Below are 11,449 nucleotides of genomic sequence, written 5' to 3' on the forward strand. Positions count from 1 at the left end.
TTGAGAGTCAGGCACTTTGGGCCTAAATAAAGCAGAGCCAAGGTTGTACCTTGCTTAGTTAAACAGTACTCAGTTTTAACCTTTATTGCATACATAACATGTCGATATTACAGATGATCAATTTTTTAAGTTGCCATTTTTGAGCATCTGATTAATTCCAAATTCTAATGATTAGGTTTACCTGCTGATGGGAGGCTCTCTCTGAATTATGACCATGTGAATAACAATCGTGTAGTTGTGATTGAAATGCAAAGTGGCAGTAAACGCATACAGGCTTCTGTGGAGATGGAGAGAACGTTTACTGGTACCCCTATATACCAGCTAACCACCAGTCTGCTGCACAGTGTGGAGGAACTGGAAAAATTTGGTCTTCCATTCTCATCTATTGGAAGCTATCATTATCAGGTGAGCATGGGTATGTGAATCGTCAATCTCAAAGTCTGTTCCTCCAACTCTTCCGCAGTTTATTTACTAAATATAAAGCTGGACTTCTCCAATGCCTTCCTACCTGGCCTCCCTGTGTCAACCCTGAACAAGCTTCAGTAATCAAAATGCTTCAGCCAATATCCTCACCTGCAATAAGTCCCAGGTTCACAACATCACCATCCTCTTTGAGTTCCATTGGCTCTACATGTACCAGTATGTCAATTTCTCATCCTTGTTTTCCAATCACCTCATGTCTTCGCGTATCCTACCTTAGTGGTCTCCTCCTGTCTTACATCCCCATACGTACCCTCAGCTCTTCTAGACATCTCCTCACTCCTCACTCCCTCTGCCCGAGCATTGGCAGCAGTTCATTCAGTCACCATGCTGCTGCGATTAGGGATCATCCATCAGGTTCTCTCCATCTTACCACCTCCCTACCTGCTTTCAAAACCCTCTTCAACACCCTCCTCTTGGACTATGCTTTTGGTTATCCATCCTACACTCGCCAACTCTCTTCCTTTTCCTCATGCTTGATATCCACCATATCCATTTATTCCTTATTGTAAATGCTCTGAGACATCTTTCACACAAGAGGAACAGTATACAAGTACAAATTGTTGTAAGTATCTCACTGAAGTATTGTCAGATAATTATTCATCTTTTATTTTGGCAAAATTATTAATACAGAGCAGCATTGATTATGCACCTTCATATTACATCTCATAAATATGATTCCATAAGTCTATATATCTATATATTAGGTACAAGCACAGACTATATCTACTGTGGCTTTTATTCTACGTGCGTGCTATTTCTTTCATTTACCTCTTAATATAATTGTTTGTATTTGAATACCGCACACACAAATTTTCATAGGAAGAAATCAAAACAAACCTCTGAAAACTCAGTCCACATTTATTTGTCCAAACCATCCTGAGATTAATGAATTGGTTTAGATGGGTATTCCAAAGTCAGCAGTTAAAGGGTTAAATTGAACAAAGGCCATTGTGCTGTACTGTAATTCAACTGAATGACTAGAAGTCAGATAAATAAAGGTTAGTTACTGTCGGACAAGTATAACAGTGCTATCATCAAATGTCAGTAATTATATAAACCCATTGATATAAATGCCTCTTAAAGGGACCTTTTAGACTTGAACTTCCTCACCATCTCCATATATACTACTGTGCCAACATGCTTATTGGAAAACCTTCAGCTCCCACAAAGAATAAGTAAGCAAATGACCCTGCCAGTGTGTACCTGTGTGAAAAATGTGCAGCAATATTGTCACTCACTGTTTATGGTTTATTCAGTGTTGGTAATGTTTATATATTGTGTGCATCTATAAACCATAACTAGCTGCCTGCAACATCTCTTGTCCCTATGCAGTTATAAGACATTGACATCTAAGGGTAGAATTTTTGATTTCTTGCCTTGTAGTGAGGTGCCTGGTTCACTGTGAGTTTCTAATCCACACACAGCGAATCTACCTATCACGCTGTCTATTACACGGACCTTGATTCTTAATTAGTATATGTTCCATTTCCATAATTCCACGCTGCAGTGGCCCTCAAGGAATGTGCTATAAAACCTTTATTCCTCGGCACATAACTGTCTGCCTTATCCCCTGGACAGAATCTCAGAAATGGGTACATTGCCAATGTACATGTGAGATTGGAGAAGCACCACCTCCGAGCCGAAATAGAGCAGAAGAGCACGGCGAGATCAGGAGAGATCTTTCTGTCATTTAACCACGATATAGAAGCATTGTCCAAAAGGATCCCAGCAACAATTCAGGTAGGACTGTGAATGTCAAGCAGAGCGCACTGGTTTCCCGAGGATTGCACTTCCTCAGATCTTTGACATCAAGTGTCACCAATGCAGATCCAGGTCCGTGGGTGAAATTAAGTGTTAAATGTTAATGAAACAACCATGTCCCACTTTCATTCCTAACTGTTCCTTCTAAAAGCAGACAGCTGTTCCTTATTTTTTTTCTATTCCCAGCTTATGAATGATTGTTTTTGCTCTTTCCCATCTCAATGACAACCACCTACAGCATTGAAAAGTAAGAAGGGGGTCAAGGCCAAAATCATGGAATAACTGGCCCCAGCCCAGGATTCTCACCACAGCTGTTCACTTTATCTGGCCCAGTTGTGCGTACATTTCAGAATTTAATTCGATATCTTGATTGACATTTTTAGCAATAATGGCTTGAGCCTTTCTCTGGTAATGTGTTCATTACCTTTAATTGTTTCTGTCTCTAATACTTGTGGATATTTGAAGGAAATGGGAATCAGAAACCGCAAACGCGATTAGTATGTACTGCTACTGGCGAAATATAAGCAGCAGTATGCACCACTAGCAGTGAAATGTAGTAGTGATACATATTACTAATTGCATTGTCAGCAGTGAAGATCTGGGGCAGCAAATCTTCGCACTTAAATGCTCCACAGACTTTCTGGGCCCTTGTTAATGTAGATAATCACATACAGTAAAAGCAGTAGTTTTCAAGCAATTGTGTGTGGAGAGGTTGGGGGAGGGGACGGGTTGCCTCTGAAATATTGACGCATACTCTTGGAGACCTCCCGGTGTAACTTCTGAAAGATACGTCAGCTACCCAAAGGAAAAGTAATGCCGTCACAGCAAATTTCTTTATTATTAGTATGCAGCAATGGAAATAATGTTGAAAAATATAGAAATCTGAAACGCTCGTGGAACCACTGGAATTCCCTTAGGAACTACCTCGGGGTCCGGATACTGCAGTTGGAAAACCCATGCTACATAAGAAATAGAAGCAGGAGTCGGCCATTCAGCCCCTCAAGCCTACTCTGTCATTCGCTAAGATTATCGCTGATCTTCTACCTCAACTCCACTTTCCTGCACTGTCCCCATATCCCTTAATACCCTTAATATTCAAAAATCTATTGATCTCCCTCTTGAATATACTCAAAGACTGAGCCTCCACAGCCGACTGGGGTAGAGAATCCCAAAGATTCACCATCCTCTGAGTGAAGAAATTTCTCCTCATCTCAGTCCTAAATAGCCAACCCCTTATTCTGAGACTGTGACCCCTGGTTCTAGACTACCCAGCCAGAGGAAGCATCCTCCCTGCATCTATCCTATCAAGCCCTGTAAGAATTTTGCATGTTTCAATGAGATCACCTCTCATTCTTCTAAACTCTAGAGGATATAGGCCTAGTCTACTCAATCTCTCCTCATAGGACAATCCCCCTATCCCAGGAATCAGTCTGGTGAACCTTCATTGCACTCCCTCTATGGCAAGTATATCCTTCCTGAGGTAAGGAGAGCAAAACTGTACAGAATATTCCAGGTGTGATCTCACCAGGGTCCTATATAATTGCAGAGCTAGGTCTTGGTCCAGTGGCAAGGATTACCCAAGACGACTGATGACCAGCTCTGCTGCACGGACTCAGTGCGCGCACACATCGCAGCTTGTGTGGTGGCTGGTGTGCAACGGCCACCACACGTTAAAAAAATCCACGCACAGGCATCTTCCACCCTTCAAGATGTAGTTCGGGATAAGGAATATTAGGTCCTTCATTGAAATACCTGTGAACTTTTTGGCGTGGAAGCAAGTCATCCTCGCTTCGAGGGACTGCCTTTGATGATGATGATATGATTGCAGTAAGGCGTCTTTACTCTTCGACTCAAATCCTCTTGTAATAAAGGCCAACATACCATTTGCTTTTTCAATTGCTTGTTGTACCTGCATGTTAACTGTAGAATATGTACTCAGTAGAACAAGTAGACAAAGGAAGTCTTTGCTTGCCAGGCTTATATTCCCATTAAGAAGGTTGTTTTTCTTGTGCACTGTTGTTAAGCTGTCTGGTTTTTAATCTCTGTGTGTCTTTATACAGGTAAACTGCAGCGGAGAAGTTTCCCCAAAGCTGCTTTTGGGACACTGTTCTGGAGCAGTTGCAGGCAAACCTTTTGAGGTACAGATTTCACTTACAAAACAGCGCCACAGATATTGCTCAATTCTGGAACTTAGATACCGCAAGCGAGGCCTCAGTTTTGAAGGTTGCTTGAATTTAGTAGATAAGCAAGAGATAAGAGCAAGACTTATTCATACTTCCAAATTATTGCAGTCTCTGGGTTTCCCAAGTGACGCACAAGTGATGACCTTTTACAAGAACAATGAGAGTAAGCATGTGGCCACGTTTCACCTAATGGCCGATGGACACAAAATTTTAACTGATGGTGAATTATCAACTAAGCCTCATTTTGCATGGTACTGGGTGGGTTCCTATTTGAAGCCAGGGAATAACCCCGCTAATAATTCTGTGGAGATTAGAGGGTTAGTGAGACCAAAAGGCTGTGATTCAACAGCATCACTAAGGGCATCATCCAAAAATATGTTTATTAAGCTAAATGTTACTACAAAATGCACCGATTCCTATGGTGCTGAAATCAAATGGGCACACAAAGTCAGGAGTGTGAGAAGTAAAAGAGAAAAGAGATTTTCCTTCCAAGCGGCTGGAGAGGTAAAAGAGAACTTTTACACAGGTGGTTTTCAGCTGCAAAACAATGCGAATTATTTCAACACTAGTGCCAAACTTCTTGCCTTCAAGAACAAAGCTATATTAACCTGGACTATGAAGCAGAGAATGAGACGATTGAAATCCCTGGCAATTCCTGAAAGTATGCGAATGGAGGGTTTGGCATACTTCAGAAGCAATTCCATTGGAACAACCGCAAATATTATATTTGACGGAAAGCCCGTTGAACTAAAGCTGAAAGCCGTTTTGGGCAGAAGAAACAGATTGGACCTGCTCCTCCAACATGCTGTTCCTGCGTGGAGAAAGTCGGGGATAGCTGCCAGAAACAAGCTGATTGCAGCAGCTACACTTGGTAACAACATGGACGTCAGCCTACAAGCCATGGCAGGGCCCTGCAGAGTTATTGCAAGGGGCCAACTTAGCACGGGCATCTTTACGAAGTGGAACTTGGCAGTTGACAATCAATGTCCCTACTTTGAGGTAGAAAGAAATACGTGCCCAAATCGGTGCACTTGTTTCAATACTTTTCATTGCTCTTCTTTAGCTCTGGCCCTACATCTCAAAGCTGCGCTGAGCTAGTTCGCAAATCAGAACTAACTGGCTAAAACTGAAGCCGCTGTGTGTGTGTATGTGTGTGTGCGTGTGTGTTCTGCAATTAAACATAAGATGCACCAAGGACATGCCAGTTATATTCACTCACGGAATGAAATCAATTCCCATACAGTTGTTGGATATAATTGTTACAGATCTCAAATCATTCTGATCAATGTTCGATAATTGGCTGATAAGTTATAGAAGAATTGCATCTTGCCGAATGTTGCTAATGCTATCAATGCTAGTGCTTGTAACACTGAAATTGGCAGTACAAGTACTGACACTCGAATGTGTAATTCTGATTCCATTAAAAGATCGATAAACTTCAAAGGGGAGAAATTTGGTTGCGTCTCTGTTGTGGCATTTATCGAGGCGGAGCGGTACTTTTAGCGCCTTGAAAAGGTTTGCGCCTCCCACCCAGAAATTTGTCAGAATCGGTCGACGAGCTGACAGGGGCAATAAATCAGCCACTGCACACCAGAGCTGGGGGGGTGATAACGAAAATGCCGGCGCTAAATTTAACCGAGCCATTGTGCATGCGCCGAACTCCGATTCAGATCCCGGGAAAAGCCGAGTCTTAAAGGCACGGCATAGTAATGCACCCATTAAAGTTTTCAAAATCACTTTTTCTCAAGCTACAAACTCGGAGGCTCATGTACCGTGCTGTGTGTAAACATTGCACTGACTGTGACCTCCAAGGGAAGCGCTTCCTCATCCCTTTAAGTAGCCACCAGTTAACGACTCTATAAGCCTGTACGACTGTTTTTCCAGACGTTCTTGGCGGCCGCTAAGTGAGGTGGCAGCACCTAATTTTCCGACCGCTACGCAAGCGTGGACATTGCACCAGGAATACGTCATGATCAGAGTGATCATCAGCAGCCAGGCACTACTGGTTTGCACGCCCCGAGTTTGAGCCTCTAATGAATTTCTGGTCGTGGCGCTAAACGCTGTGCTCTCGGGCGGTAACCTCTTGCGCTCCCATTAATTTTTGGCCTGGGGCTTTAGACAACCGAAAAAAATCCAGCCCCAAATCTCTGTGAAACTCTGTCATTTCAACATTCCTCAACAAACTGTTGATATGCGGAGATTTTAAAAGTGTGATCACATTCTCCTGATATCTGCTGCTGATTTCTGCATTATCAGGAAGTATTGTTTTTATACTTGCGTGCATCAAATTGGATTTTTAAAAGGTAGATGTTCATTTCATCAGCACCTATCTGTTCGAGATGACTGCCTGCCTTGGTTTGGATTTCTGATGCAATCTTAACCTGACCCTCCCTCCTCTTTGCCCGCTTATACAGAAACCAGATTTGAAGTGTTGAAATTGCTGAGTCGCAGTCAAGTATTGGTTTGGATTTTCTGATTATAGAAATCTGTCGTCTTAACAGAAATCCAAACTGGGCTGATTTAAGTGCAATCACAGCTTGCCCTGATGCCAACTTTACGCTTTGTATTAGAATCCGCCCAGAGTCTGTATAATCTCCCAACATATACCATGATAAGTTTGCTCAATAAACGAACTAGTTGGATAAGTGTTTTTTTTTTCCTGTGCTTTCTGGAACCACTTTCCAACACTAGTATTAGTGTATGTATCAAACTGTTATTGATTCAGTTCGCTAACAATTCTCCAGTTGCTTGCCTTATTTGAGCACTATTCCTACTCTTTCTCACATTTTTGAGCCATCACACCAAAATTGTGAAGATTTTAATTCTGTAATGGATAACATCAATCAGTGTTGTCAGAAGTTTTGCCAAAATCCATTCAGATATGTGTCAAAGAAGGCTCAATTGTTCCTCGTGGGAAAGTGTGAGGATAAAGTTGCTTGTTCAGAAGATTATGGTTCCAGTATAGAACATAATTACTGTATTCGCTTCCGATCATAAAATTCATAAGATTTTTCAAGTTATTGAATTTGCTATGCAGCTTTTAAAAGCTGTATTTTTATATAGCTTTATAAAACTTGCAAAAATTAGACTCGTAGATTTCAATAAAACAAGTGTCTGTTTTCTTAATAAAGAGTTAAATTAACTTTTTTATCTCCCATTTTAGAGTTCAGTGCCAGCAAGATTCTTACTGAACGGCACAGTCAGAACAGACCGCCGTGAAGCAGACTTCACTGGCCAGCTCCAAATGGACGACAAATTTTCCCAGCTTGAATTACAGACTATATGGAGCCCAAATCCCAGCATCGACATTGGTTTCAGGCACTCTGTTCCTTTACTACTCACTGCGGGCATCCCAAAGGACAACCGGCTACTGATCCGAACGGGCAAAGGGACCAAACACGAGGCATCTGTCGAGTTTACCGTTGGCAAGTGTAGCCTCAGAGCGGTCGGTGATGTCAAAGTCCCTGGCAGTAGGAAGGAGGGAATAAGAACCGAGTGGTCAGCTTCTCTTATGAACAGATGTCTTACCCTTGAGGTATGGGTTAGGGCTAGTTTGGTGCCACCAGATTGCCTGTATTTCTGTGCATCTGATAGCCTGGTTTGTAGCCCCACCTGAGTATGAAGTATATTTGAAGTGGAACTTAGCTTTGTACACAAGAGAGAGCCCCTTTTAAAATTAATTTCCAAATAGTTGAAATTTACATTTTGAAATATATTTGAGGTTATATGTAAAGCGATCATTTCCAAGCAATCCTCCCTTTGTTATGCTTTTTTAACCAGTTCTACAAATCATGTGATTAATATAATGCATTTATTTATGGTTAAGAGGACATTTGATAGAGATGCTCAAAAACATGAAAGGTTTTACTCTTGAGGAGAAACGGCTTCCAGTGGCAGAAGGGTCAGTAACCAAAGGACACAGATTTAAGGTGATCGGCAAAAAAAACAAAGGGGAGATGAGGAAACATTTTTACACAGTGAGTTGTTATGATCTGGAATGCCCTGCCTGAAAGGGTGGTGGAAGCAGATTCAACAGTAACATTCAAAAGAGAATTGGATAACTACTTGTGGGGGACAAAAAACCTGGCTATGGGGAAAGAGCAGGGGAGTGGGATTAATTGGATAACTCTACCAAAGAGCTGTCACAGGCACAATAGGCCAAATGGCCTCCTTCTGTTCTATATCATTCCATGATTCTATATCAGAAAAGCTTTCGATATATACGCACAAATTACTGAGAAGTCTTAATAACAATTTCTGTGAGTAACAAAATCAACTAGTAGCAGCCCATAATGTGCTTTCTGTCTTCATCCCTTTGTCTTTTTCTTTTTCTGACTCCTTTTGCTTCTCACATTGGTGGAAGAATTGTAAATCCTAAGTGTAGTGGCATCATAAACATGCATCTATAGTGTCACTACAAACAACAATCTGGGCAATCTCCTAGCTTTTAGTAGCTTGTGAACTTCAACTCCCAAATCTCTCTGCTCCTCCACAGCTTTAGAAAATACTCCGATATATCTTTCTTGCATCCCAAGTGGGTGATTTCCACACTTCCCCATGTTGTACTCCATTTGCTATAGTTTTGTCCACTCCGTTAATCTCCCTATGCCCTTTGTGGCATCCTGCTCCCATCTGCATTACTTACTATCCCTCCTAACTAGCTAACTACCTTTACCTTCATAGCAGATATTGAGGATCGGTGGGAGAGCACCTAATTTGCAAGGAATGGGTGTACCCGCATGACTGGGGCACCCACCTGCCCCCCCGACCTCACAGGAAATGCAGCCTCAGTCTGGACCTCCCTCCCTGGTAGGTCCTATTTCTGGCCATCAGGAGGCCAGTGTGCCTCTTCTCATCCAGCAGACCAGGCTCCAGACTTGTATCATTCCAAGGACGTAGGAACTCTTGAGGAGAGGAAGGTCCCATCCACTCAGCATCAGTGGTTTGTTTGGAACAGGCAAAGGTTCCACCCCTCCAAAGAAGTCCACAGGAAACTCCGATACGGGTCCGGGTGCATCTGGGTGCTGGTGAATTGTGAAGCCACTCAACTCCATTTAGTTATGGCAGGCATCTGCCAGAATGGTCAAGCTATTTAGGCCCCAACGTTTATTTGGAACTACAAGAAACATTTTTTGGCCAAATATGAAACAGGTTACAAAAACATAAACTTTCTGAGCCTGAAGGAAGTCAAATGCCTGAATAAATAGACCATTTCATATGTTGTAGATGCTGAGCTTTGAATGCATGCAAACCTGAAAGAACACTTTAATTAATTTTCCCACAGAGAGTGGGTGTTCCGCAGAATCTGGAGACCAGTGGCTCCTTGAATATCAACAGCTGTAACATTGCAATAAAAACAAATATGCTGAACGATGGTGAAACAGCCGAGTTTCATCTGGAGACATCTTGTGATCCCAAGTATGCAGTGCAGGGGGTTTTCAAGCACACCATTTCACAGCTGAGCGACCGAGGCCTTCCCAGTGAAAGTCGAATTGTCCTGTCTGCTGCAAAAGGAACAAAAATGGAAGGCTCTTTCCTGCTGGAATCTGGAAATTGCAAAGTCCGAGCCAATGGTAACTTAAATCCTGGAGCAAAAGCAGAGTGGATGTGGGTGACAGAAACAGATTGCCAGGTTCTACAGGTAGAACGGAGTTAAAATGAACTATTGAATAACCTCAGGAAATCCTTTGAAATGTTTTTACATAAAGCAATATTTAAGATATTCTAAAGCCCAATCACTATCGAGCAAATTTGTTTTTGTGGGTAGAAGTAGAAATCCAGTAAGTTACACGGTGGTGGGAGTCTGGAACTCATTGTCTGAAAGGATGGTAGAGGCAGAAACCCTCATCACATTTAAAAAGTACTTGGATGTGCACTTAAAGAGCCATAATCTACAGGGCTACGGACCTAGTGCTGGAAAATGGGATTAGACTGAGTAGTTTTTTTTCGACCGGCACGGACACGATGGGCTGAATGGCCTCCTTCTGTGTCATAATGTTTCTGATTTATTCCGCATCTGTTGGACTCGAGGGCAGATTTAGAGTTGTCCGAATGTCCCATCTCCCACTCAAGGCCGATGACCCACCTCAGAATCCTAGCCATCAGATATTAAATGATACTGATTTGCTAGTGCCTCTGCCATGAGTCTTTGCTTCCTCTTGTTCTTATACTTACGGTCCTGATTAGACTAGATCTGAACAGGATTCCTGGTGCATCTCAATAGGCCGGTCACATTCCCCTCCGAACTGCGATTCAATGCATGAGAAAAATATAACTGAACCATAGAGCAGCACAAGTAATTAAAGACATATTTATCAATGTTATTACAAAACTTAAATTCCAGACACCCTGAACCTTCAGAATTAAAGTTTGAAAAGTTTTTAATTAACAGAAGAGTTTTTCATTTCTGCTGAAATCAAGCAACTTGCAAATCAAATTGTAACTAAGGGGCCGAACTTGGTGAGCTTAACGCCCGTTGGCGTCCGCTGCCGGCGGGTTTTCTGGGCGGTCTCCCCTCTGAGCGAGTTTGGTGGCATGGCGGGAAGACTGCTGGGGACTGCCCGCTAACGTCCGCTGGTGTGCAACGCGTGTAAGTGTCCTCCTGCCCACCGAGCTGCCACTTTGGTCTGGGCTGTCCTCCGCTGCAGCAGCGGAAAGGACTGCCGAGAGGAAGGCAGGTCTAACCTCAATGGAAAGTATGAAGACCTGCGAAAAAAGGTTAGTCCATATCTTTTCTTTCTTTTTTTTTTTCCCCAGCGATTCAGGTGGATGGGATCCCGTGACCCCGCCCCCACCCACTGCCCGGCCCCCCCCCCTCCCCACTGGGCCCGACACAATCCTCGGCAGTACTTTGCCATGGATTGCATTTTCCGCTGAGATTGGGAGCTCCCGCCCGCTGCCGCCCAGATTCATGGCATAAATCCCTTTTTTGCCGCCGGGCGGTCTTTCCAGGATTTTTTCATGAAACCTCCACCCAAAGTAGCTTCCACCAAGTTCGGGGCCACAGATTTCATCAAATTTCA

General features: G+C 42.9%; 1 protein-coding gene across 1 annotated transcript; it reads left to right on the top strand.

Annotated features, from left to right (window-relative positions):
• The first annotated feature begins 285 nt into the window (after positions 1-285).
• Positions 286-9,770, top strand: LOC139281623 (uncharacterized). The gene is made up of 5 exons (XM_070901768.1): positions 286-405; positions 2,062-2,223; positions 4,305-4,382; positions 7,591-7,897; positions 9,712-9,770. The coding sequence occupies exons 1-5, from the start codon at positions 286-288 to the stop codon at positions 9,768-9,770; spliced, it is 726 nt and encodes a 241-aa protein (XP_070757869.1).
• The last annotated feature ends 1,679 nt before the right edge of the window (positions 9,771-11,449 follow it).

This window comes from Pristiophorus japonicus, chromosome 15, assembly GCF_044704955.1.
Source record: "Pristiophorus japonicus isolate sPriJap1 chromosome 15, sPriJap1.hap1, whole genome shotgun sequence".
Taxonomy (NCBI): domain Eukaryota; kingdom Metazoa; phylum Chordata; class Chondrichthyes; family Pristiophoridae; genus Pristiophorus; species Pristiophorus japonicus.

What these genes read in the sequence shown, in the direction of transcription:
- LOC139281623 (XM_070901768.1), top strand. Translation starts at nt 286, where the DNA reads ATGGAGAGAACGTTTACTGGTACCCCTATATACCAGCTAACCACCAGT. An exon ending in GGATCCCAGCAACAATTCAG is followed by an intron (nt 2,224 to 4,304) that starts GTAGGACTGTGA and finishes GTCTTTATACAG; the next exon opens with GTAAACTGCAGCGGAGAAGT. An exon ending in TGATGTCAAAGTCCCTGGCA is followed by an intron (nt 7,898 to 9,711) that starts GTAGGAAGGAGG and finishes ATTTTCCCACAG; the next exon opens with AGAGTGGGTGTTCCGCAGAA.